The 27648-nt window shown below is 36.2% G+C and overlaps 1 protein-coding gene across 3 annotated transcripts in view; it reads left to right on the top strand.

The window, feature by feature from the left end:
* AEBP2 (AE binding protein 2) overlaps window positions 1-26316 on the top strand; it is a 75632-nt gene extending 49316 nt beyond the window's left edge. The window contains exons 6-9 of one of the 3 annotated variants that reach the window (XM_033867002.2): window positions 1290-1357; window positions 3437-3550; window positions 5880-5906; window positions 21904-26316. In XM_033867002.2, the coding sequence (XP_033722893.1) occupies window positions 1290-1357; window positions 3437-3550; window positions 5880-5906; window positions 21904-21952 (258 nt within the window). In that variant the 3' untranslated portion in view covers window positions 21953-26316. Of the gene's footprint in view, window positions 1-1289; window positions 1358-3436; window positions 3551-5879; window positions 5907-6466; window positions 9248-19629; window positions 19922-21903 lie in introns of those variants that run through there. The other 2 variants (XM_033867003.2, XM_019936668.3) reach the window with 2 other exon arrangements.
* The last annotated feature ends 1332 nt before the right edge of the window (window positions 26317-27648 follow it).

Below are 27648 nucleotides of genomic sequence, written 5' to 3'. Positions count from 1 at the left end.
ATCCCTAATGGGAAAAGGTCTTCCTTGGGGCCAGGTGAGGAGGTTCTCTAAGGTTCCCTGAGTGTGACTGGAAAGGTTGGTGGGGGCAGTTCATGTTAAACAGTAGTCAGATGTTCAGTGCTAACTGCAAATGTAAGTTTCCTCGTTACCAAATTAACTTGTATAGGAAATAACCATATTTGTAGTGAAAAGATTTGCATAAAAGTATTTATGTGAGGTACTACGCCGTGCAGTTTGCCTAATTTGTCTTCTTTAATTGAAACATTTTCTTTTGAGCCGTCTCCAGAAGAGGTCAGCAGAATCCTAGTTACCAGTCAGTTGGCTTGCTGTACTTGGTTGCATTGCATTATTTTTATATCTTACTTCTTTGTAGAGGTACTTTGTTTTAGCATCTGCAGATCTGTCTTTGAGCTTTTTAATTGATTCCATTACCGAGTCTAGAATTAGGGTACTTAACTATAGGTTTTTAAATAATGGGGCCAGAAACTTTTATATTTGTATGAAGTACTGTTTTTACTTCTAATATGTTTTGAGAATGACACATAACATTACTTTGTGAGGCTGTTTGGAAGTTAAACTTGGTAAAAATATTGAGATTTAGATTATTAAAGCACTAAAGAGCTAATTTGGTTAATATGGCAGTTCTAAGAGTTAATAAAATACCATTTTGATCGATTTTTAAAAATCGTTACCTTAGTTTTCTGAATCTGGTAATGAGTGACAAGCATATTGTTTTTACTACACTTATGTAGGTCTTTGTGTTCTGGTTGATCCACACTTTAACTTAGGTAGATTCCTAACTGAACTGAACACTGATTGGTTAATGTTTCATTTAAAATAACAGAAATCAACCAACAAACAGAAAACTCCCAAGCAAACGACAAATACCTTAATCCTAAAAAGGAGACCTCTCCCTTTCTAGCATTATTTTTTCTTTACTCTTCATTTGTCCTTTAAAAGTATTTCAGCCAATATGGATTCTTGGTTGGCAGTCTGGCTCAGCTAAAGACTTTGTAGAGAGTAAAATAAATAGCATTTTCAAAGATAATATGGTTTTAGTATTTGGCTGTACAAAGCTACTTCAGTTCCTTTTTTCTTTTTCTTTTGTGAAAATATATGATCAAAGGTGGGAAATTGCTACAAACCGGGGCAGAACAAGATGTTGTGGTGGTAATATCTGGTCCAGGACATGAAAACTTAAGTTCTTGATTAGGACCAAAAGCGTTTTTTAAACATATTAAAATGATCTTTTATAAATAGTTTTATGATTTCTTTTATATCATTGCTAGGTAATAGCTAAGAGAAAAGAGGATTCTGGAAAGATAAAACTTTTGCTTCATTGGATGCCTGAAGACATGTAAGTATTTGGAATACTATATATATAACTAATAAACTGATCAGTCTTATTTTTATTAAAATCTTATACTCAAAAATTACTTAAGCTATTGGGTTCAAAGTAAAAGACTTTAAAGAAATGAAACCACGAAACATTTTGAGGTCGTCAGCCTTAAAAAGATAATCTGTAAAAGCTCTTAAGAGTACCTGGCTCAAGGTATAAGCTTTAAAACTAGCTTTTAAAATTGTTTTTAATGGAAGCTGTTAAAGCAATTTTTAATCATTTTTAGGATGTGATTATTTTTAGAATTTTTAATGACCCTCAAGTAGGATAGGGTGCAAGCAACCTTATTTGTGCCTTTGTTTGAATCATTTATTTTAAAAATTTCTAAACATTTTCCAGCACACAATTAATGATAGTTTATAGAAAAAAACAGTTGGTCAGTTTTCCAGGAGTGTTAAATTTTTCTTTTGAGTTTTAGTACCATTTTATTAGAGCAATTCTGGTCCAAATGCTCCTTAATTTAATTTCATGCTCAATTTTCCTTTTATTCTCAAAAATAATTTTTTTTTGTTGTTGCAAAAGGTAATGAAGATGTATCATAGAAATCTTATCAGCATCAAGAATAGAATAAGTTCACATGAATGGAATCTCATTAAAAATTAATAATATGTGGTTAACACTTGTTATTAAATATTTTTCTGTAATATTGTTTCCCAAACTCCAGTCTAAAGAGATGTTAATGAATCTGATATGAATTAAGAGCTTTAAAAGTAGATTTGGAAGATTACAATGCATGTTAGCATATTGAAGTAAAGAAATCTCTTTAGCTTTTTAAAAATCCTGTGATTGTCAAACTTCTATTAGTGTAGAACATATTTTCCACTTCCTTTTACCCCTGCCCCTTCCATGTTTTAGGGAAATGCTACTCTAAAATACTTTGAAATAGCGCGTAATATTTATTTAATGAACTCCTTTTTACCGAACATTAAAGTTACCCATTTTTCTCTACTGTTAAAAAAAGAGACATTAAAATGTCTTTATTTACAAAGTATGCAAAATGTTATGGGTTTTGATACTCATCGCCTTCCCGAAAGTTTGTACCAATTTCTGATCTCATCTACTGCATTAGAGAGCTTATTTCCCTGGCTTATTATCAGCACTGGCTATTGGCATTCTTACATTCTTCATTTCTTTGATTATGAGCAAGATAATTTAAAAACTGTATCTTTGGTGAATTAATGGTTTGTGACCTTTGTCTCCCTTGTTCCTTTTTACCTAATGAGTGTTCACTTGTTTCATATTGATTTGTAAGAGCCCTTTTTATATTAAGTTTATAAACAGTTCCTTTAAAAAATATCATATTCAAATATCTGTATTCTTAGTATTTTGGAAATCGATCAATCCAAATATCAAAATCATTTTATTTGAATTTTTCTATAGGATTAAATTTTTTTAAATTCAGGATGTTGGTTGTATGTGCCTTTTTTTTAAAGTGGAAATTAATCTGGTGGGGTTTTTATTTCTTATTTCTTCAGAAAGAGACTAGGTGTCAGATTTTCATCAAGTTAAGCTCAGATATAGTTCCACTTAGCAAACTAAAAGGCAGGCAGTGTGTTCTAATATTTGTTTCTAAGTCTGATGTGGCTTTGCCATCAAAAATTTATAATTCAGGGCTTCCCTGGTGGCTCAGTGGCCAAGAGTCCGCCTGCCGATGCAGGGGACACAGGTTCGTGCCCCAGTCCGGGAAGATCCCACATGCTGTGCAGCGGCTGGGCCCGTGAGCCATGGCCGCTGAGCCTGCGTGTCCGGAGCCTGTGCTCCACAACGGGAGAGGCCACAACAGTGAGAGGCCCGCGTACCGCAAAAAAAAAAAAAAAAAAATCATAATTCATTTCCAGATTTATGCCTAAAATTTCACCTTGCCATTTTTTTAGCTGGGACTCTACATCCCACTACTTAGATCACTGAGTTTCCTTGGCATCTGAGAATCTCGTTAACCTAGGTGCCCCAGTCAGACTAGCAGAAAAAGCTGGGTAATGTGAAGGGTAAATTTAAAATTAATGTTATTTTGTATATGACTTGTTTTTTAATTCATAGTCTGCCTGACGTGTGGGTGAATGAAAGTGAACGACATCAGTTAAAAACTAAAGTAGTTCATTTATCAAAGCTACCCAAAGATACTGCCTTGCTTTTGGACCCAAACATATACAGGTAATTTAATTCTTGCTTTGATGTTTTATTTTTTTGAATTGTAATCTTAAATCTCCTTAAATTTTGGATATAAAGTTAGGACTTAATTTTTAAGTACTGAATTTCAGTATCAAGCATATCTTGCTTTCTGGGGTTTCATATATGGAAATTACATCACAATGATTTATAAATTGTAGACTAGAAGGGTAATATTTTGGTAAAGTTTATATGCCAGGTTAATTCCAGATTTACCTTAAATAGCTTAAATTGTGGTATACATAGTGTTTTGAAAATAAGTTCCTTTTGTTTAAGTAGGTAATTCTTTTTTATAATATCACACGTGTTGACCTGGGAATATATCGCATGTGCCCTAAATACCATTAATGGTTGAAGTTCTTAAACTTGTACTCTCGCCAAACTTTTCAAAAGAGCATTTTTAATATTACTGTGTTTTTATTTAAGAGGTAGCTTGGAGTGTTCACGTTTCTAACAATTTTCTGATCTGACCTTTGTTTTAGTGTGCTGTGCATATGAAGGTATAGGGGGGGAAGGAGAAGAGACCAACATTACTGGCTATGTGCTGAGTCACTGTGCTAGGTGCTTTACATATACTTCATCCTCACAGCAGTCCTGTGAAGTAGGTGTTCCTATGTCTGTTTTACAGATTGGAAATCTGAGGCAAGAGGTTAAATAGCTTAAATCTGAGGCAAGAGGTTACACAACTAGGATGTGACTGAACTCCATACTGCCTCTATCCACATGACATATACTAGGGTGATTAAAAAAGTGGTGAAAATGTTTAAAAGGCACTCTTAATGAGTGAACTTTATATATTTTAAAAAGGAATTCTAGTTTAGTATAGCAATAGGTTGGGTAAGAGTAAGATGACATAATAATTGATAATCCCAAATGTGAATTTTAGCTATTGTAAAGGTACTATGTCTTATGCCAAATTTTGAAACAATTAAATACTTTGAGGTTTTGTTCATTCCATGACTCAACTTTTTGGAATGTGAAGCATCTTCTGAGAATGAAATTCTCACATAATGGGCCTTGCGGTGTGTGGAAACATTGAGACTCTTCAAAACTTTTAAAGCATCTTTTGGTGAAGGTCCTAAATGTAATGAAAACTTGTTTTTTGTGGGTTGAGCTAGGTTAGCAAGAGATTAACTAGCAGAGAGAATAGTGAAATGACCTTAAAGGAAAAGATCGAGGGACGTTCACTACCAAAAATATGAGAGTTATGATTTACCTTTCTCTTTATAAAGAAAAATAATTGAATATTCTTTATTTATTGGCACCTAATTTAGGGTTTATTTCTGCTTATTCTTTGAAGGGAGTGATTAAAATTTGCATTCTAAAAGAGTGGTATTTGGGGAGAGCCAAGACTGGTAGTAAACATGCCTTAAGCAGTGAGTTGACAAAGGGGCATGAATCTTAATTATAAGATTGAGACTAACTTCTGTGTTTCTGCCCTGCATTCTACTTCCCACTCTCAAAGGGTCTTCCTTTTTCACAGAATCAGCTTATTTTTGCTGTTCTTATGCTATATAGGAAACAATTAAGATATTTTGGTGAAAGTGACAAATAAATATCATTCAAGCTCAGAACTGATGTCCAGAAGTACATAGGACTTGCATCACCTGTTTTCAGGGTATAATTCTGCAATTATTACTGATTACTGGAGTAATGAAGATGTTCTTAAGATATATTTGGTGCTTCTGTGGTGTTAATTTTCTTTAGCTGTAAACCAGCCTCCACCCCATCTTAACATTTAATCTTGAGTCTAAACTTTCATGCTTCTACTATTCTGGAAATTAGAATCAACTCTACTCTAAAGTGGTACAGAGTCGTAGAACCCACTACATTTGCCGTGGTGTAACATCTTAGCAATGCCTGGATTTTGACTGGGAAAACTTGTGAAATTAAGAGGGGACAAAGCAATTATTCTAATTTGTTTCAGGAGAAATAACTTGACAGCTTATGCGCATCTCAAAATGAAAGCATGACAAACCTTCCAAAAATATATTAACTTCAAAATGAGAGTAAAAAGGACATATTTATTTGAGGTTTAAACATTAGTTTTAAAGTATGGTTAAAATGTATGTGTTAAACATGAGATTCTTTTTTAGAAACACATTATCAGGCTACATAAAAAGGATTTCTTAACAAGCTATATATATTACGTAACTAAATTTATATCCATCATGTGAATGCTTTGGAAATAAATTTTCATGGTGATCAGTGATCATCACATTGCCTATTTCTTATACATATTTGTATTTTTGAAGCACTTAATGTGTTTTTCATTCAATTGAATAAAAGAATACTCCTTTTTCTCTTTTTCTAGAACAATGCCGCAGAAGAGGTTGAAGAGGTAAAAAATAAATAAATACATAAAAAGCAAACAAGCGGGGACACCTGCAGTCTTAGTCACTGACAATGGGTTTAGTAAAAGTTGCACATTAGATTCAACCCCCTTCCTTTTTTTTCCTTAAATCCAGTATTTAGAATAATATTTATGCTTAGTGTAAACATTCTGTGAATGAAGTAGGCTCTTCTGTGGAATATATTAATATATTACTGTATATCCACATTTTCATGGAATGGTACTGTGGGAGACTGAGCAAACACTCTTCTGGCAACTTAGTAGAACAGCTTCTTAAAGGCTTTGCATGCTTGCTGCTTTAAGCTGCCTTTTTTTTTTTTTTTTTTTAAACCCTTTAGTGATTACAGTAGTTTATATTGAAAAGAAAACCAATTACAACATGTGCCCTTAAAAATACCAAAAGCACTGTAAGGATATTTGTCTTGACAGTGTCTATTGATTTGAAGTCATATAAGGAAATATTTAGACAATGAAAATTATCAAAAGATAATTTACCTTTCAATTATGATAAATAGATGTGATTGGTTGCCATTTGTGTTCTTTTGCAGAACTCTGATAAGAAAAGTGTTCAATTTGTATTTAAGCAAACAGTGAACGACATTTGCAATCAACTAAAAATTCGTCTATCGAATTAGGGCTGAAAATTTCTGTTAAAGAGTGTTGCAGTATGTCTGGTGGCTCCCCTTTCAGGACTAGGGTTTTCTCATGGAGTACAGTATGTTAATATTTACCTATATAACTAATCTGTTAACGGTTTTTGAAAAACCTTTATTTCAAATTATTTGAATAATCCTCATATTTTCATTTTAACCTATATAAGCCTCTAATTTTTTTTTTTTTCTGAGGAAAGCATTTGGTTATGAGTTGTTTTTTCTTAACATAAGAAAAATTGTATTTTTTTTAAAAGTATCTTCAAACTGAATCCTTTATGCACCAAAGTTGGTTTTGAAAAGGAAAATAAAATCACTTTCTTGCTTGGTAAGCAAGAAGCCATATGGATTTTTTTTTTAACTTACAGAAATGGAAATATGTGTAACTTGTTAGTATTGTATCAAACAAATGTTGCATAGAGATAATAGAACATTGCTTGTAAATAATTCAGCAGATTTGTAATATATTTTTATATTATGAAATGTACTGTAGATGTTTTTCTAGAGGCATGAAAAGTTAAATGTATATATTATGGGTAGAGATAATATTGAAGGATATTGTAATTCACTAGTGCTGCCAGAGGAATTGTTAATAAAGCACCTTCTTTAACAATAAATGTCTTTTGCAGACTTAAGGGACTATGTACTACTGTTAATATCTGTAAGAACAAAACACATTGAACATCCTTCCAGAAAGTCTTTGAGGGAGGACCTATACCCGTAATAGAATTATGGCACTCATTTCTGACAGTGACCGTGAAATCAATTATTTCCTTACTGTTGGAAGGACATATTGTAAAGTATGTGGTTATATGCAGTCAAACTGCAGAAAATACTCCTGATTAAGGAGTTTTCACTTTACTACAGTGATATAAAAACCAGCAGTTTTTACACTAAAATTTTTTAAAGAAAGAATAGACAAAAATATAGAATTAATAAGCCTTTTGGTTCCAAAATGGGAAAGGTTCCATGATACATAAATCATTTCTCATTTACTTTAAAAAATTTTAAAAAAATAATAAAAATTATGGGAGACTTTATTCGTTAACAATGGGGTAAAGAGCTATATACGTGAAGTGAGTCATATAAAATTAAATGAAGTGCAAATAAAAGCACTGCTTCTATAAGACATTCTGGAATGGTTGTTTAATAAGGGTATTATTCATATGACTTGTAGCAAATGTGGTTTTATTTTTAAAAAGAAGAAAAGCAGTGTGTTTTCTTACTATTTTTTTGTTTTCTTTTGCTTAAGCACTTCATCAGTTGCTTTATTCTGTATCTGCGAAGTAATCTGCAATCTCCTTTGTTCTTTTTAAATTTTGATTTGTTATAAAATTGCCAAATAGAAGTGTTTCAGATATATAGTTTGTACTTGTATTTTTATTTTATTGCCTCATGTTCTTGTAAGTCATTCTTAATTGACCGATGATTGTAGACCTTGCCTGAGTATTTTTTCTAATAAAACAAAGCAAATCACATTTAGTTTCAAAATTGTAACAATTCAATTAAATTTTAAAACATCTAAAATATACATCTATATTCTTCAGGGGCACAGCGAATAGATTAGTTTTCCCATTGTGTAGAAATACTAAGATGTCAAAACCAAATTTCATGGTTATTGATTAGCCTCTGAGTACTCAGTCGCTCAAGATACTCTGCTGCTTATCTGACTTTGTTCTGATACTATTTACACACCAAAAAGAATATTGAATTAAAATGAAATAGTTTTATAACTTGTATGTATACATATATACACACATGCAATTATGATTGGGAAACAAGTGTGGAAATTTTTATTTTATAGTGTTCATTTAGTGATAGCTATCCATCTATATTATTCTTCCTACCACTGTGGCCCCCCCTGCCCCCCAATATATGACATATTTGTAATATGGCACCTAAAATAATTAGTCTCTCATTCAAAATCCATTGTCTTTTCAGCAGCAGGCAAAACTGCAGCTCACAGGCATACCCATTCATTTACTTGTGACTGCTTTCTCCCTGTTGTGGCAGAGCTGAGTAGTGACACTTTATTGCCTGCAAACTTAAAATACTTACTGTCTCACCTTTTAAGGAAAAATTTGCCAATCCCTGGTTATAGTTGATAAGTTGTTTTGAAAAATAAAGCTAGACCGCACAACTTATATTTTAATATGATAGTATTATCTTGGTAATAAAGCACATTAAATTTCAGTGAGTTGTTTAATATACATCAGAGTAGATATTGCCATATTAGGTACATGCGACAAATGTTTTTTTTTTTTTTTTAACTTTTACATTGGAGTTCTTAATAGTTACTAACATTTTGCCGTTTGTATTTTGTTTTACTAAATAGGACTAAATGAGATTTTGTAAATCAGATCATGTTTAAATCGTACGGCACATCTGCTCTATCTCAAAGAATCTTAGAAGTGGAAAATACTGTAAAATTTAAAGTTGTTTATTTTTCTAATAAACTTACTTTTTCATATATAAATCTTCCCTAAAGTAGACACACATTACCTCTGAATTTCAGATGAAAGGAAATTAAGATGGACAGTAATTGACTCTCAATGTGTATTTTAAGATTTGTTTTACTCTCATTTGAAAGCATTGATAATCACGTCAGTAAACCTTTGTGAAACTTTTTTCCCTTTCACACCTTAATAAAGTGTTTTAAATATGCAAGTATTCTTAAAAGGGTAGAATTTGCCACAGTTATTTAAGACCTCTTTTATTGTTTGCTGTTTGAATTCTTTTCTTAATACTGTATGGTTAATAAAAGTGTTAGCTATTTGAATAAAATATAAAAATGGGAAAATATGGTTTAAGTCTTTAAAATAGTTGATGGGGGGGCTTTTTATATGGTTACAACTATTTTTTTCTTTTTAAGTCTTTAATACCTCTGCATAAGTTCTCTAAAAGACAAAGAGAAATTCTTAGTTTAGGTAGGTTCTCAATTTGAAAAACTGATACCTGTATAACAAGGCCTAGGGTTGCAGACCTACAAGGAGATGCTTATATATATAGTCTTTATTAAAAAGGGAGCTGAATCATATATGTCATTTGAATGTCTTGGGGTTTTGGTGTTTTGTTTTTTTTTTGAGAGAAGTGGCACTTTTTTGGGGTTCAATGAAAAATATTTTTCTATTCTAAAAATGTATAAAGTATTTCTTAAAAGGTAAGATTTTTAAAGAAAACGTCTTACATATTTTTCTTTTTTAATTATTAAAGAATCTGACCTAGTGGAGAATGTTTTGCAATTCCAGCACTATAGCTTTAATATAAATAAGGTTTGAGGATTTTTTTTTTTTTTAAGGGTTAGAGTCTTTTGTCATTTCTAATGGTATGAGCTTCAGTAGCCTTAAGAATGTGACAAAATGATGTATTATTTTAAATTAAAATTAAAAAAAATGTTTACATAGTCCAGTTCATTCTCTGAATCAGATTTGCCTGGTATATAACACATGGTTCTATTACTCTGAAAATTAAAAAGGACTTGTAACCAGTTAGAGCAGGAATTGCAACCCATATATTTTTCTAGGTTTCTGCCATAGCTAGTCCCTAGCATGATGCATGGTACAAAATTAGTCTCTGAAATATTTGTTGAATGAGTATTGTAGGTGAATACTTGTTAAAGAAAGGTATTTTGGAGAGTACTGGTTGAAGCAATCTGGCTTAAACCACCCTCTGTGATAATATTTAACTTTATATATGAACCTATAAAGGGAACTATATTTCAGTTTGTCTAAACATTCTCAATGGAAAGAATTATTGATGTTATATTTTTACATACTCAGTTGTAATGTAAGTATTTTTAGTTTGTTTAATTTTGTTAAAATTGTCCTCAATCATGTTTTTGTGGAGGCCCCTCCTCCCTTTTTAGTTGAAGTATAGTTGATTTACAATGTTGTGTTAGTTTCTGGTGTACAGCAAAGTGATTCATATACACACACACATATTTGTAGAGCCCATTTTTAAAATAATTAAGACCTCAGTTATATTTATGATATGAATAACATGTTTTGAAGTAATAACACTATTTTAAAGGAGTTACCCAGTATTCGATTACTTTATCTTATTGTTTTCATCTCACAGCATTGTCACCCAAAGGACCTTTTTCCCTCTTCAGTATTTATAAGATTCTGCTAACGGAAAAGTTAAATTTTATAAATCTTACAAATTTATTATGAAATTGCCAAGGATTTATATGTTCCTGTTAAAGAAAACCATTTCAGAAATTTGTTCATATTTGGATGACTAATAAGTCTCATATAAGATTATTACATGTTTGAGGGAGTTTTCCTTTTAGAAAAGTAAAGTGTTTTGGGGTGAGTGTGTAGCTAGGGAAGAATAATAGATTGTAAAAGGTGAGCATTGTGAGCGTTTACTCTTGATAGCTGGGCCCAGTTCAAATAGTTTAGCATAAACATCATTGAGCGTTGCATAAGAGTAGGTCAGAAGGTTCCCAGCTTATGTCTTCTTTTTTAAAACTTGAGGTAACGTTGGTGTTTATAACATTATATGTTGACTTCTGTATACACTACAGTGTTCTCACCATCAAAAGTTTAGTTTCTATCTGTCCATCAGTCCACCAGTTGACTCTTCTTTGCCCATTTTATTCTCCCACACATTCCCCCTTCCCTTCTGGTAACCACTGCTGTCTCTCTGTATCTGTGTGTTTGTTTTTGTTTGGTTTTCTTCATTTATTTTTATATTCCACATATGAACATATGAGTGAAATCATACAGTATTTGTTTTTCTCCATCTGACTTCTCTTCACATAATACCCTTAAGTTCCTTACAGATTGTTGCAGATGGCAAGATTTCATCTTTTTTTTTTTTTAATGACTGAGGAGTATTCCATTTCGTTTGTGTGTGTGTATGTGTGCATATATATACACACATGCACACACACATCTTCTTTATCCATTCATCTGTCAGTGGTCACTTAGGTTGGTTCCATATCTAGGATATTGTAAATGACGCTGCTGTGAATATAGGGGTGCATATGATTTTCTGAATGAGTGTTTTCATATTCTTTGGATAAATACCCACAAGTGGAATAGCTGGATTATATGGTAATTTATTTTATTTTATTTTATTTTTTTTGCGGTACGTGGGCCTCTCCCTGCTGTGGCCTCTCCCGTTGTGGAGCACAGGCTCCGGACGCGCAGGCTCAGCGGCCATGGCTCACGGGCCCAGCCGCTCTGTGGCATGTGGGATCTTCCCGGACCGGGGCAGAACCTGTGTCCCCTGCATCGGCAGGCGGACTCTCAACCACTGTGCCACCAGGGAAGCCCGGTAATTTTATTTTTTAATTTTTTGAGGAAGCTGCATACTGTTTTCCATAGTGGCTGCACCATTTTGCATTCCCACCAACAGTGTCCAAGGGTTCCCTTTCCTCCATATGCTCTCCAACACTTGTTATTTCTTGTCTTTCTGATAACAGCCATTCTAACCAGAGTGATGGAATACCTCATTGTGGTTTTGATTTGCCTTTCCTTAATAATTAATGATGCTGAGCATCTTTTCATGTACCTGCTGGTATCTGTATGTATTTCTAGGAAAATGTATATTCAGCTATTCTGCCCGTTTTTAAATCATGCTTGCTTTTTGTTGAGTTGTATGTGTTCCTTATATGTTTTAGATATTAATCTCTTATTGGATATATGATTTGCAATTTTTTTTCTCCTATTGGTAGGTTGTCTTTTCATTTTGTTGATGGTTTCCTTTGCTATGCAGAAGCCCTTTAGTTTGATGTAGTCCCATTTGTTTATTTTTGCTTTTTGTTCCCTTGCCTAAGGAGCCAGATCCAAAAAAAATATTGCTAAGACCTTCGTCAAAGAGTGTACTGTCTGTGTTTTCTTCTATGGGTTTTTCATGGTTTCAGGTCTTATATTTAAGTCTAATTCATTTTGTGTATGGTGTAAGATAGCGGTCTAGTTTCATTCTTTTGTATGTGGCTGTCCAGTTTTCCCAGCACCATTTATTGAAGAGACTCATTTCTCTGTTGAATGTACTTTGCTCCTTTTTCATACATTAATTGTTCACGTACGTGTGGATTTATTTCTGGGCTCTGAATTCTGTTTCATTGGTCTGTGTGTCTATTTTTCTGTCAATGCCATGTTCTTTTGATTACCATAGCGATGCAGTATAACTTGAAATCAGGGAGTGTGATACCTCCAGCTTCTGATTTGTATTTTATTTCAGAGTTGCTTTGGTTATTTGGGGTTTTGTGGTTCTGTATAAGCTTTAGGAGTTTTTGTTTCATTTCTATGAAAACTCTTATGATTTTGATAGGGATTGTGTTGAATCTGTAGGTTGCTTTAGGTAATGTGGACATTTTATCAATGTTAATTCCAGTTCATGAGCACAGAATGTCTTTCCATTTCTTTGTGTGTTCTTCAGTTTCATTCAACAATGTCTTAAGAGTTTTCAGTACACAGATCTTTCACCTCCTTGGTTCAATACATTCCTAGGTATTTTTTTCTTTTTGTTGTAATTGTAAATGGAATTGTTTTCTTAATTTCTCTCTCTGCTAGTTTGTTGTTAGCATATGGAAACACAGCAGTTTTTTGTATATTGATTTTGCATGCTGCAACTTTAGTGTATTTAAAAAAATTTTTTTTAATTTATTTTTGACTGTGCTGGGTCTTCGTTGCTGCACATGGACTTTCTCTAGTTGTGGTGAGTGGGGTCTACCCTTCGTTGTGGTTCGTGGGCTTCTCATTGTGGTGGCTTCTCTTGTTGCGGAGCACGGGCTCCAGGCGTGCATGCTCAGTAGTTGTGGCGCACAGGCCTAGTTGCTCCGTGGCATGTGGGATCTTCCTGGACCAGGGCTTGAACCCATGTCCCCTGCACTGGCAGGCGGATCCCCAACCACTGTGCCACCAGGGAAGTCCCTGTATTTATTATTTTTAATAGTTTTTTGGTGGGGTCTTTAGAGTTTTCTATGTATACATCATGTCATCTACAAAGTGGCAGTTCTACTTCTTCCTTTCCAATTTCGATGCCTTTTTTTTTTCTTTTTCTTCCCTAATTGCTCTAGCTAGGACTTCCATTACTATGTTGAGTAAGAGTGGCTAGAGTAAGCATCCTTGTCTTGTTCCTGATCTTAGAGGGATGGCTTTCAGTGTTTCACTGTTGAGTATAATGTTAGTCATGGGTTTGTCATAAATGGCCCTTGTTACGATGAGGTATGTTCCTGCTATACCCATTTTATTGAAAGTTTTTATTATACATCAGTATTGAATCTTGTCAGATATCAATATTTTTCTACATCTATTGAGGTGATCATATGATTTTTATCTTTCATTTGGTTGCTGTGATGTATCGTATTGATTTGCAGATGTGGAACCATCCTGCATCCCTGGAATAAATCCTACTTGATCATGGTGTTTGATCATTTTAATTATTGTATTTGTTTTGCTAATATTTGTTGAGTACTTTTGCATCTGTGTTCATCAGGATATTGCCTATCATTTTCTTTTTTTGTATTGTCCTTGTATTGGCTTTGTAAAATGAGTTTAGAAGCATTCCCTCCTCTTCAGTTTTTTGGAAGAGTTTGAGAAGGATAGGTATTAGCTGTTCTTTGAATGTTCGGTAGAATTCACCTGTGAAGCCATCTGGTCCTAGACTTTTGTTTTTTGGGAGGTATTTGATTACTATTTCAGTCTCTCTCGTAGTGATTGGTCTATTCAGATTTTCTATTTCTTCATGATTCAGTCTTAGAAGGTTATATGATTCTAAGTATTTATGTATTTCTTCTAGACTGCCCAATTTGTTGGCATATAATTTTCGTAGTATTATAATCTGTTGTATTTCTGTGGTATCCATTGTAATTTCTCCTTTCTGTTTCGGATTTTATTTATCAGAGACTTCTTAGCCAGTCTAGCTAAAGGTTTGTCAATTTTGTTCCTTTAAAAAAAAAAAGCTCTTAGTTTTATTGATATTTCCTATTTTTTAGTCTCTTTAATTTATTTCTGCTCTGATCTTTATTATTTCCTTCTTTCTGCTGACTTTGGATTTTGCGCTTTTTCTAGTTTCTTTAGGTGTAAGGTTTGAATATTTATTTGAGATTTTTCTTGTTTCTTGAGGTAGGCCTGTGTTGCTGTGAACTTCCCTCTTTTTTTTTTTTTTTTTTGCGGTACGCGGGCCTCTCACTGTTGTGGCCTCTCCCGTTGCGGAGCACAGGCTCCGGATGCGCAGGCTCAGCGGCCATGGCTCACGGGCCCAGCTGCTCCACGGCATGTGGGATCTTCCCAGACCGGGGCACGAACCCGCGTCCCCTGCATCGGCAGGCGGACTCTCAACCACTGCGCCACCAGGGAAGCCCGAACTTCCCTCTTAATACTACTTTTGCTGCATCCCATAGGTTTGGTATGTTGTATTTGCATTTTCATTCGTCTTCAGGTATAAAAAGATTTCTTTATTTGTTGACCCAATAATTGTTCAGTAGCATGTTGTCAAGTCTCCACATATTTGTGAATTTTCCAGCTTTTTTCTTGTTTTTCATTTCTAGTTTCCTACCATTGTGGTTGGAAAAGATGCTTGATCTGAGTTGAGTTTTATTTAAGTTATTGAGACTTGTTTTGTGTTCCAAAATTTGGTCTATGCTTGAGAATGTTCCACATGCTCTTGAGAAGAATTTGTATCCTGCTGCATTTGGATGGAGTGTTCTTTATTAAGTCCATCTGATGTAATGTTTCACTTAAGGCCGCTGTTCCCTTGTTGACATTGTGTCTGGGTGATCTGTCCATTGATGTAAGTGGGGTGTTAAAGTCCCTTACTATTATTGTGTTGCTGTCAATTTCTCCCTTTAGGTATGTTAATAATTGCCTTATGTAATTTGGTGCTCCTATGTTATGTGCATATATATTATTAACTTTTATACCTTCTTGATGAATTTTCCCCTTTATCATTATAGAGTGTCCGTTTTTGTCTCTCATTACCTTTTTCTGTTTTGGCATGAAGTCTATTTTGTCTGATATTGAGTATGGCTACACCTACTTTTTCTTTTGTCTGCTGTTTGCTTGAAGTGTCATTTTTCATTCTTTCACTTTGAGCCTATGTTTGTCTTTAGAGCTTAGTCTCCTGGAGGCAGCATATAGTTGGGTCTTGTTTTTCTAATCTGTCCAACCACCCTGTGTCTTTCTTTGTTTTTTGTTTGTTTGTTTGGCCCAGCCGTGTAGCTTGTGGGATCTTAGTTCCCCAACCAGGGATTGAACCTGGGCCATGGCAGTGAAAGTGCCGAGTCCTAACCACTGGACTGCCAGGGAATTCCCACACCCTGTGTCTTTTTGATTGATGAATTCAATCCATTTATATTTAGGGTGATAGTTGATAAATAAGGACGTAGTACTGCCATTTTATCTTTTATTTTCTAGTTGCTCTGTATCTCCATTGTTTATTTTGTGTCTATTTCTGTCTGCCAATTTAGTTTGGCGGTTTTCTATGATGTTCTTCTGTTTCCTCTTTCGTTATTTTTCGTGTCTCTGATCTAGAATTATATGGTATGGTTACCATGAGGTTTGTATACATTTCTCATAAAGTGGTTCTTTTCCTGCTGATCGCCTCTCCATTTGCCTATATGACTTCTGTCCTTTTCCTTTTCAGCCATGTTTTTGTGGTCCCAAATTATCCCTTTTTATGTTGTAAGCTGGTTACCATATTGAAGTCGCTTTAGTTATTTTTGCTGCTTTTTCCCCTTTAACCTTTATGTTGTAATTAAGTGTTTAACCTATTCTAATACAGAGTTACAGTTTTCTAATTCTGTCTTTCACCTTACTCAAAAGTTTTGTGTACTTTTGCCTTTTCATTTCAGAAGGAAGTTGTCCTTTCACCATTTCTGGTAAGGCAGGCCTAGTGGTCATGAACTCCCTCAGCTTTTGTTTGTCTGGAAAAGCCTTTATTTCTCCTTCGTATCTAAGAATAAATTTGCTGGGTATTCTTGGCTCACAGTTTTTATCTTTCAATATTTTGAGTATGTCATTCCGCTCACTCCTGTCCTGTAGTGTTTCTACTGAGAAATCTGGTAGTCTAATGGGGGTTCCTTTGTAGGTTGCTCTTTTTTTTTCCCTTGGCTGTCTTTAAAATTCTTCCTTTGCCACTGACTTTTGACTGTTTAATATGATGTATCTGAGAGAAGGTCTTTTTGTATTGAGGTAATTAGGTGTTCTCTTAGCTTCATGGACTTATACATCCAGTTCATTCACCAGGTTTGGGAAGTTCTCGGCTATTATTTCTTTAAATAAACTCTCTTTTCCCTTCTCCCTCTCTTCTGGGATACCCATTATTCTTATGTTGCTCTTCCTAGTAGAGCCTGATAGTTCTTGTAGAATTTCTTCTTCTTTTTTTAGATCTTATTCTTTCCTTTTCTACCTGTGTCATTTCTAGATTTCTGTCTTCAAGCTCACTTGAAGAGATTTCTCTCTTCCATACCACCTGCTTTATTTCCAATGCTTTCTACAGTTCCAGAAGTTTGTTTCTTTTTTTTACAGTTTCAATTTGTTTGATAAAGTATTCTTTCTGTTCATTAATTTTATTCCTGAACTCTTTGAAATGCCTTTCTGAATTTTCTTGTAGCTCATTGTGTTTCTTCATGACAGCCAGTCTGAATTCTCTGTCAGTTAGATTGCAGTATTCTGTGATTTTAAGTTTGGTATTTGGAAAATTGTCATTTTCTTTGTGTGATACCATGGTGTTTCATGGTGCTTGATGAATTTGTCCCCTGCTGGTGCATTTGAAGTAGTGAATACTTTTCTTTTAAAGCTTTTTTTTACTTGATTCTAACAATTCAACAGGTTAGTAGTTGGAGGCCTTTTCTTTTGTTTTCCAATAGGTGGTGCTGTAGCACAAGTTTTTGGTTTCTCTTACCCGAACTGCCTCTGGTTATGTTTGAGAATCAACGCTTTCCAGCCTCCACTGCCTCTGCTGGGGGTGTCACCTGGTGCCCTCCTTGTTGCTGCTGTGCCTCCTGAGTCACTGGTGCCTTTGCTGCTGCCGCTGCCACTGCTGTTCGTGGTGTTGCTCCCTGAGGCACTGGGAGGGCAGGCACCTCTGACACGCCCACCACAGGGGGAGTTGGGGGAAAGCCAGGATCCTGGGTGCCTCTGCTTCATCTGGGGTTATTGGGTGACACTGCTGTGGGCGATGGGGGGATAGGGGGCAGACTCATGGGTGCACCTGTAGCCGGAGGTTTGAGGTCGCAGGCCCCTGTGCCACTGCTGCCAGTTTCACGCTGACCGCAGGCACTGCTGTAGGTAGGACGCTGGAGTCTCGTGCACTGCCTCCCCTACTGCTACTTGTGTTCTCCTGGGCTCAGCTGCTGCAGCCAGGGGTGCTAAAATCATAGGCACCTCCTCTGGGGGGCGTAGTCCACTCACCTTTAGATGTACAGGTGTATGGAATTCTCTGGTGTTCTGGTTTAATGAGCAGAGGAACCTCTGTTGCTATGGATGTTTTACTGGATGTAGATTGAAAGGGAGTGTCTCATGCCGCCGTGATGTTGACGTCACTCCCAGCTTATGTCTTCTTGAATTTCATAAATTAAGAGGGCTTAATTGGTTATCTTTGTGTATTTTTAGTACTGGTATAATACCTTTAAAAGATTGCAGTGAGTGTCATAAATGTCATTCTTTGTAGAAGTTGAGGGCTTATTTAAGTTTCGTTTTATTTCTTCCTTTTCTCTATATGTTCTCCCCTAAGTCACCCAAAATACCTAATTTCCTTTTTAAAGGTAACTCAGAATTGTCAGCAGTTCATTCAAAATTTATCTTAAACATCAATAGTATTTTAAAAATACTTACTTTCTTTGTTATTAAAATTAAGAAATGATGGAATTCCCTGGCGGTCCAGTGGTTAGGACTTGGCGCTTTCACTGCTGTGGCCCAGGTTCAGTCCCCGGTTGGGGAATGAAGATCCTGCAAGCCACACAGTGCAGCCAAAAAAAAAAAAAAAAAAGAAAAAAGAAAAAAGAATACAGAAAATAGGGATAATAGGGTTACTTTCAACTGACCATACTTTCCTAGTCTCCAGATTAACATTTTGTTGAATTCTTACAAAATGTTTATTTTGTGCTATTTAAATTGCTATTATATGCCCAGTTCTACTGTTTGGCTTTTACTCAAGACATTCATATAGCTATTTCTTATTCTTTTTTATGGCCAGGGGTGATGTGTACTGTAAATCGTTTAACCATCCCTGCTTGTTGACACTGAGATTGTTTACGGGTTTTGTGTCATGTAATTAATACAGTAGCATCCTTGAAAATATACTTGCAGAGAGATTTCTACACTGCAGTTTCCTGTGAGGGACTGGTAGCCGACTTAAAGAGCTTGTGAGTTGTGTCTGTTACCAGTTTTGGTATTTTGCCAAAATGTCTTCCTAAAAGCGTGGCGCTAACATAGACTCCCATCGACCGGTTGTGGATGCTCTTTTCCCCTGTGCCACACCAATACTTAAGTACTATCAATCTTTAAAATTTTAGTCAATCTAAAGTGGAAAAGTGGGTTGAGTATGAATTGCCTGGATTTAATTCTCAGTTCAGCTGAAAACTGACTTGGTGGTTTGGGGGAAGTTAAACTCTCTGTACCTGCTTTTTCATTTATAAAATGGCATGCTGTTAATCACTTTCCTGATAGGATTTGTTGTGAGGTGAAAATGAGATGACGTGTAGTCGTTGTTTTGCATGTGTGTGGTTTGAAGAGTGCAATCTTCCCCCCACCCCCTGCCTCTTCCTGGCTTGCGGGATCTTAGTTCCCTGACCAGGGATCGAACCCGGGACCATGGCAGTGAAGGCACTGAGTCCTAACCACTGGGCCACCAGGGAAGTCCTTGAAGAGTACAAGAGTACTTAATCTTAATCTTTCTGTCTTCTTATGATCCCTTCAGACCCACTGTGGATGTGGTCTTTTCTTGTCATTGGAAGAAATCTCATGCGGGTTCCGTTCGTTTTTCTGATTATGCTTGGGTAATAAAAAACTCCCCAATCTCATGTAGTCATAAAAATAATCTCATTTTAACATTTTATTAATTTCATTAAGTATTTATCTCTTAATCAATTTTAATTGTACTATTAGATGAATTTTGACAGTTGCTCACAACCATGAAATCGCCAACACAATCAAGATACAGAACACGCCCACCACCTCCCATAAGATTCCTCCTGCGGGGTTGCAGTTCATCCTTTCCTCCAGCCCCAGACACTGGCAACTGCTGTTCTGTATTCTCTCTTAATGTATTGATAAGATTGGTTTGCATTTTCTAAGATTTTATATAAATGGAATCATACATACATGTACTCCTTTGTGTCTCATTTCTTTCAGAATAATGATTTTGAAATGGATCAATATATACTGTAAATAGTTACATTTTCTGCTTCTATAGTGATATTAAACACTTTTCTGTATTTTTTGTCTGTATTCTAAGTAGGCATTGGGAACACTAAAAATTATCTAAATTCTTCTGACTTCAGTTATTAAAGGTTTACTAAGACTTCTGGTTCTGGGATATGATTGGGCAGCATTAAATACATTATTTAAGGCAGTTGTTTTTTTTTAAAACAAACTGTTCAATCATAATTTCATAATTTATATCTGTTTTTAAGGTAGTTGTGTGGCTTAAGATGGAAGTTTTTAGGTATTCCTTTATACTGGAGATGTGAGAACAAATATTTCTAGCAAATAAATATAGCTGTCGTACTTAGAATGTCATGAAGTTAGCTGTTAGCCTACAACATTAATAAAATAGTAATAGAAAGCAAAATCTTAAGAGCATCTGCAAAGTGCAAGGCACTGCAAACATTCTTGGTCTCGTGGGACTGAAAAGGGTGTGGATGGGAGATGGGAGTGTAAGGGTAGTTGGTAAGGCAACACTTGAGCAGAGCCCTGAAGGAGTTGAGTGAGGAGTCATGCAGGTATCTGAGCGAAGAGCGTTTCTGGCAGAGAACAGCAAGTACAAAAAGCCTTGAGGCAAGAGCAGTTATTCAAATAGGTTATCAGGTTCTTAACATCACAGCATGATCCCAGGTATTGGTGATGCTGCATTGAACAAAACATTACAAGAATAATTCCAGCTTCTTGGAACCGACGTTTTATCAAGCTTGGTGTGTTGTTGGGCGGGCGTTGATGCGAAAGGACTTTGAGGTGGCGGGAAGGTCCGATGACTCTTTGAAGAAGTGACTGTAAAGAGCAAGGGCAGAGGCAGGAACCAGAACGGATGGTGGTAAAAAGCTGGAATTTGGGTGTTCATTTGCAGGTAGATTTGCTGGGAGTTTGGATGGGGTATGAGAGTCAAGAATGACTTCAGCTTTTGGGGTATGAACGAGTGGACTGGAGCTGCCCTCCCGATAGTGATGGGAAAGACTGCGGTGTGGAGAAGGTTTGGCGGGGGGTGAATTAAGCTTCGAGTGGTTTATGTTTGGGATGCTTATTAGACATCCATGCAGGGGCGTCATGAGTCAGAAAGGAATATATAGTGCAAATGATTGAAAGTTGAAGACCATGAATGAATGCAATTTACATACTTTCTTTGAAATCTAGGCTAAGTTAAATATTTATAAAGACGAGTTTATCATTTCACCTCCAGTGGAGAGTTTATAGACTTCCTTTGGAGTCTGGGCTTGAGCAAAAGCAGGACGCTGGGCCATTTTTGAACAAGCTAAGCAGCAGGAATTCAAGCAAAGACCTAGAAGAAACAGATAGTTTTTGATTGGTTTATCAACTGCCAAGTGGTGGTAAAGAATGGTCAGTGGTTTGAGAGTTGCTTGTGATAAAAAAAAAAGTTAGGAACAGAAAGACAACTGCTTATCCCTTATATCCTGTATACCAAATACTGATTTAAGCGAATCATCTTAAATCCTTTCTACAATAATGTGGGATAAGAGGGCATTAACATTATCACTTGGAATAATAGGAATAGTGAACATTTCTCAGACAACAAGGGCCAGACTCTGTTCTGAGTGTCTTAGGCATACTAATTCATTTAATCCTCGTGATATCTCTGTGAAGCTGGGATCATTCCATTTTTATGGTGGAGAAAACAGGTGCAGAGATTAGGTGATGGTTAAGTGATGTTTCCAAGATCACACAGTAAGTATTTGGGAAATCTCTTGGAGAATTTGTGAATAATATCCCGGAGGAAGTGACTTTCAAACTTGACATAGAAGGACGTGGTGAAATTTGCCAGAGGAAATAGCATGTGCAAACAAGACACAAAATTTAGTACAACTGTGAAAATGTTCAGTGCCCAGCACGTATTTAGTACTTTGAATAAAAATGAATCAGCTGTTCTGTTCATACTTTCCAGACTTGGGAGGAGGAAGGTTATAGTGCGTTAACATAATTTCTGTGCAGTGTGAAGGGCCACGTTGGAGGTTTGCCTGGACGATTGTGGCAGCGCTGAGAGCATCTGGCCAGCCTGGCGCACTGGGGCAGGTTCCCTCGGAAGAGAACTCAGAGTTACCTTTTAAAGATTACCTGGGACTCAGTGCTGGAGAATGGAGGACAGGATGGAGTAGTTTAGGACAGCGGGCACTCCGTGTGCCGGATGCTGGAACGGCCTGTGTGAGGCGATGCTGGAGGTCTGGAGTGGTGGAGGTGATCCTGCAGAGGTAAGGAGGGACCTCTGTTCATGGCCTTATCCATGCGTCACAGTTTGGGTTTCATGTGGAAGATTCATGGGAAACTATTTAAGGTTTCAGGAAGGGAACAAATGGTCAGATTTGTTTTGGCCACTGTGCCCAGTAGTACATGAGAACCTGGGCCTGGTAGAGGGATGACTGGGAGACTACTCAAAGTCTGTTCTGCCTCGCTCTCCAGAAAGGGGAAAATAAGAAAATCATAATTTTCAAAAGTGTGTAAGTTTTACTGAAAAGTAGGTCCCCAAGAATTGAAAATAATAGAATTTGTTACTGGGGAAATTAATGTATTTTCTTTTCTTACAGTTCTTAATCAAATGTATTATCTATTAAATTCAGACTTGCTTCGGTGAAGTTGAGGGCTAGACTAAGTGACGTTTTTAGCTCTGCGTTGTGTGTTGCTCTAATTGTACCATCATGTTTTCTTTTAAAGTGGGGTGTGAAGTACAGATTTTATCTTTGTGAGAGGTAAAACATCAAAAATGTCCTTAAAGCACTTAAAGACGGTCTTGCCTTTATGGTATATCATATTCAAACTGGCAGACAAGTCCTGCCTAGATGTATTTCCAAATAGGGGAAAACATAGCCTCATTAACATGGAACTGAGCCAAGAATTATTTGTTTTTTGCTTCTAGCATTTTGATTTAATTTGTGACATTGTGCACATCACTGAGGAACTTAGCAACATAGGGAATATTCCCTGAAATAGAGAATGATATTTAGTACAGAGAGATTTGTTGATGTTTGTAGTTTATAAGGAAATTAGAACATGAGGCAGGTATTCAAAGCAGATTCGGTAAACATCAAATAATTGAAATTTAATCCTTGCCAGGAAAAAAAAAAAAAGCAAAGTACAGAAATGAATCATAGTGACCCATAAATATGTGTGTGATAGGCATTTCCTGTGGTTGGGAACATGGACCAGCGGGTCTGCCTTGGATGCCGTATTATGAAGATTGGCAGTTGAGGTACTACTAGAAGATAATTCTGAGGATCGTTTCATCCATTCCTTGGAGAAAATATAAAACTGTTGGTTTGGTCTCTACCTTTTTATTTCTCTTGTTTCAAAAGGTTTCATACTATTATGAAGTATGAAGCAAGATAATATTTTTTAAAACTAATACATTTAATACATAGGAAAAATTTCAATGTAAAGTACAGCTGGGATGATGTCTGCAAAACGCATGCTCTGAAATTTTATACATTTGCTAGAGATTGATCATCGACTTGCTACCTCTAAGCTTATTGTGAAGCTAATGTAAAGAGGAAGTTGCCAGGTTCATACTGTTTACAACTCAGTCATTAAGCGCTTAGAATTAGCGGGACAGAGGGCTAGGTGAATTTGCATATCCTTCACGTTTGATCCTTACACTTAACATATGAAATGTGGGTTTCATTATTTTTGTTTTACAGATGAGTTACTCAGGCAACTTACCCAAGACTATACAGTCAGCAAGTTGCCTAGCCTGGAGTTTGAACCACTTTTGCCTGATTCTAAACCTAGAGGTCTCTTACCACGATGCTTTTTGGATAAGTGGTTTATTATTTGAATGTATTTTGCAGGCCTGTGTTAAAAGCATAAGCATCTCTGAAAGAAAGCATCTTAGTTACTGTCGAGGAATCTTAACCAAGTGTTTGCTCATCTTTCTCCTTGTCTCCTTCCAAGCGATTTTCACTTACTAATGCAACTCTGCCTAAGGATTGAAATTGGTTTTAATTTATGACAAACAGCAAGGTAAGTGTTGTACAAAACCATTGGAAGTATTTTATCTTCATTTATTCCTTCCTTAATGCTCTTTATTTTTTCAGATCTGAGTTTCTGATATATATCATTTCCTTCTCTCTGAAGAACTTCTCTTAATATTTTTTGCAAGGCAGGTCTACTGGCAAGAAATTCCCCCAATTTCTGTTTGTCTGAGAAAGTATTTCTCCTTCACTTTTTTTTTTTTTTTTCTTTTTTTTGTGGTACGCGGGCCTCTCACTGTTGTGGCCTCGCGGGCCTCTCACTGTTGTGGCCTCTCCCGTTGCGGAGCACAGGCTCCGGACGCGCAGGCTCAGCGGCCATGGCTCACGGGCCCAGCCGCTTCGCGGCATGTGGGATCTTCCCGGACCGGGGCACGAACCCGTGTCCCCTGCATCGGCAGGCGGACTCTCAACCACTGCGCCACCAGGGAAGCCCTCTCCTTCACTTTTGAAGGATAATTTCACATGATACAGAATTCTTGGTTGCTGGGTGTTTTGCTCTCAACACTTTTTTTTTTAGTTAACTTTTTTTTTATTGGAGTATAGTTGATTGACAATGTTGTGTTAGTTTCTGCTGTACAGCAAAGGGAATCAGCCATACATATACATATATCCACTCTCTTCTAGACTTCATTCTCATATAGGTCATTACAGAGCACCGAATAGAGTTCCCTGTGCTCTACAGTAGGTTCTTATTAGTTATCTTTTAAATACAGTAGTTTGTATATGTCAATCCCAATCTCCCAGTTTATCCTCCCACCCTCCCTTACCCTCTGGGTAACCATAACTTTATTTTCTACATCTGTGACTCGATTTCTCTTTGGTAAATAGGTTCATTCGTATTATTATTTTTTAGATTCCACATATAAGCGATATCATATGATATTCGTCTTTCTCTGACTTACTTCACTCTGTATGACAATCTCTGAGTCCATCCATGTTGCTGCAAATGGCATTATTTCGTTCTTTTTTATGGCTGAGTAGTATTCTTTTTATATATGTACCACATCATCTTTATCCATTCCTCCGTTGATGGACATTTAGGTTGCTTCCATGTCCTGGCTGTTGTAAATAGTGCTGCAGTGAACAGTGAGGTGCATGTATCCTTTCAAATTATGGTTTTCTTCAGATGTATGCCCAGGAATGGGATTGCTGGATCATATGGTAGCTCTATTCTCTCAACACTTAAATATTTCATTCCTCTTTCCTTGATTGCATGGTTTCTGAGGAGATGTCTGTTGTTATTCTTATCCTTGGCCCTTAAAGATAAGGTATTTTTCGCCCCCTCTGGCTTCTTCCAAGATTTTTATCTTGGATTTTCTGCGGTTTGAATATGATATGCCTACATGTAGATTTTTTTTGGCATTTATCCTGCTTATTGTTGTCTGAGTTTCCTGTATCTGTGGTTTGCTGTCTGACATTCATTTTGGGAAATTTTCAGTCTTTATCACTTCAGGTATTTCTTCTGGCCCTTTCTCTCTTCTTCTAGAGGTATTCCCATTACATATATGTTATACCTTTGTAGTTGTCCCATAGTTCTTGAATATTCTGTTTTTTCTTTTTTTTTTTTTTCCTTTTTTTCTCTTTGCTTTTCAGCTTTGGAAGTCTCTGTTGATATATCCCCAAGCTCATAGGTGCTTTCCTGAGCCCATCAGTCTTTTTTCATTTCTTTTACAGTGCTTTCTATTTCTAGCATTTCTTTTTGATTCTTTTAGCTTTCATCTCTGCTTACATTACTCATCTGTTCTTGAATATTGTCTACTTTTTTCATAGCATGTTAATACTTATTCTCTTAGCATATTAATTTTAATTATTTTAAATTCCCAGACTGATGTACACACTGCTATATTTAAAATGGATAACCAACAGGGACCTGCTGTATAGCACAAGGAACTCTGCTCAGTGTTATGTGGCAGCCTGCATGGGAGGGGAGTTTGGGGGAGAATGGACCCATGTACATGTATGGCTGAGTCACTTTGCTGTGCACTTGAAACTATCACAGTGTTGTTAACTGGCTCTGCTCCAATATAAAATAAAAAGTTAAAAATAAATAAATAAATAAAATAAATTCCCAGTCTGATAATTCCAAAATGCGCTGTATCTGAGTCCAGTTCTGATGCTTGCTCTGTCTCTTTAAAAATGTGTTTTTTACCTTTTAGTACCCATGTATTTCATTGAAAGCTGGATGGGATGTACCTAGTAAAAAGAACTCTGGGTTTCAGTGGTGTGAAGCATTCTTTAGTCCTCTGCAAGGATTTTCACTGTAAACATCTTTAGTGCAAGCAGCCTCACCACAAGCAGTTTCACCACATCGCTAATTGACCATAAGGCAATTATGCCGTTAAAGATAAAATAATGAAAATAAAAGAGGAACATTCAAAAAAAGGACATAATGAAACATGAAAAATCAATAACAAATTTTAAAAGATTTTGTTGTGAAAAATAAATCCAAAAAGCATTTAAATACATTTAAAATATGTGTAGATTCATGCTGATAGTTGTATTTGAGTATATCTTAGAGGAAGAAATGATACCATCTTTCTCAAAGACAGTCACTAAAGATTCAGGATCTAACGTCAGACATAAACTCTTTACGATGTAAAGAGATCTAAGTCTCTTCACATTTCCCTAGGAGTAAAATGAACAGACAGGGATGCTGCTGTTTCTTTTCCATATGTGTAACGTATGTAAGTGGTAGTACATATCTGGACTACCTTTTTTAAAGTTCCATCACACTCTCAGTTCCTTATATTTCACTGAATCATCTAAGCCAGATTCTGTGCCAATACCAAAATTCCATCCACGTAATGTTCTTAACTATCAAATAGCAAAAAGCTTTCACCATTTTCAAGAAACTCGTCAGGAATCACATAACCATTTCTTTTGTGGGGGATCGGAGGAGTGTGATTCCACTTTTGCCTCCAGCTTCTAATATTGCATGAAAAATCGGGTAAAGACGGTGTTAGAGAACAAGCTGTTGGATCTAAATGAGCTTAAAAATCGAGCCTGAGTGCTCTCGAACCCTGTTGGGAATGATTAGCCGTAGCTTGGTAAGCTTTTGGTTTTGTAGAGCATGAGGGTGGTGGTACTCACCAAAAGATCTGCAAACCGATGTGTTATTTTCTCGTATGCAATCTGGCTTTACACTCTCTCATCTCACACTTCCAGTAAGTTTTCTATCACCGTATTTTCTATCAAGTTGATGTACATTTGTTATTCTCCACATCTTAAGACCTCCACACATACTGATCACTGTATAGACCATTGAGGCCCAAGATTTCTATGATATAAGATGGGAGTACTGCATCAATGGAGAAACGAAACCAAACTGGGAAACAAAACCATCAACCGGTTATTCTAGCTTTTACGGCATTGAAACCAAACTGTCAAACCAAACCATCAGCCAGTTATTTTGTCTTGTACTGCAAAAGTGCCTTATGGCCAATCAGTTGTCTGGCGAAACTGCTTGCATGAAGCTTCTTATGACAAAATACCTAGAGCCAGTCCTGTGACTGGGTGAGCCTGTGCCTAGGCTGTGACCTTCAGGAGTGCTTCTCAGTCTTTCCTTCCGTAGGTGGGGCAGGGTGGCCGGAGGAGGCTGGAGTTGGGACTTTCCCTCTCCCACCTGGAAGATTCTCCCAGGTCAGTTAGGCTCTGATAAAACTCCAGTAGGGTTAGGCTCTGGTGAAGCAGTTTCTTCTTTTGAGGGTGGGCCTTG

The sequence above is a fragment of the Tursiops truncatus genome, chromosome 11 (genome assembly GCF_011762595.2).
Source record: "Tursiops truncatus isolate mTurTru1 chromosome 11, mTurTru1.mat.Y, whole genome shotgun sequence".
Classification (NCBI taxonomy): domain Eukaryota; kingdom Metazoa; phylum Chordata; class Mammalia; order Artiodactyla; family Delphinidae; genus Tursiops; species Tursiops truncatus.
This window is presented reverse-complemented; position numbering and strand designations above follow the sequence as displayed.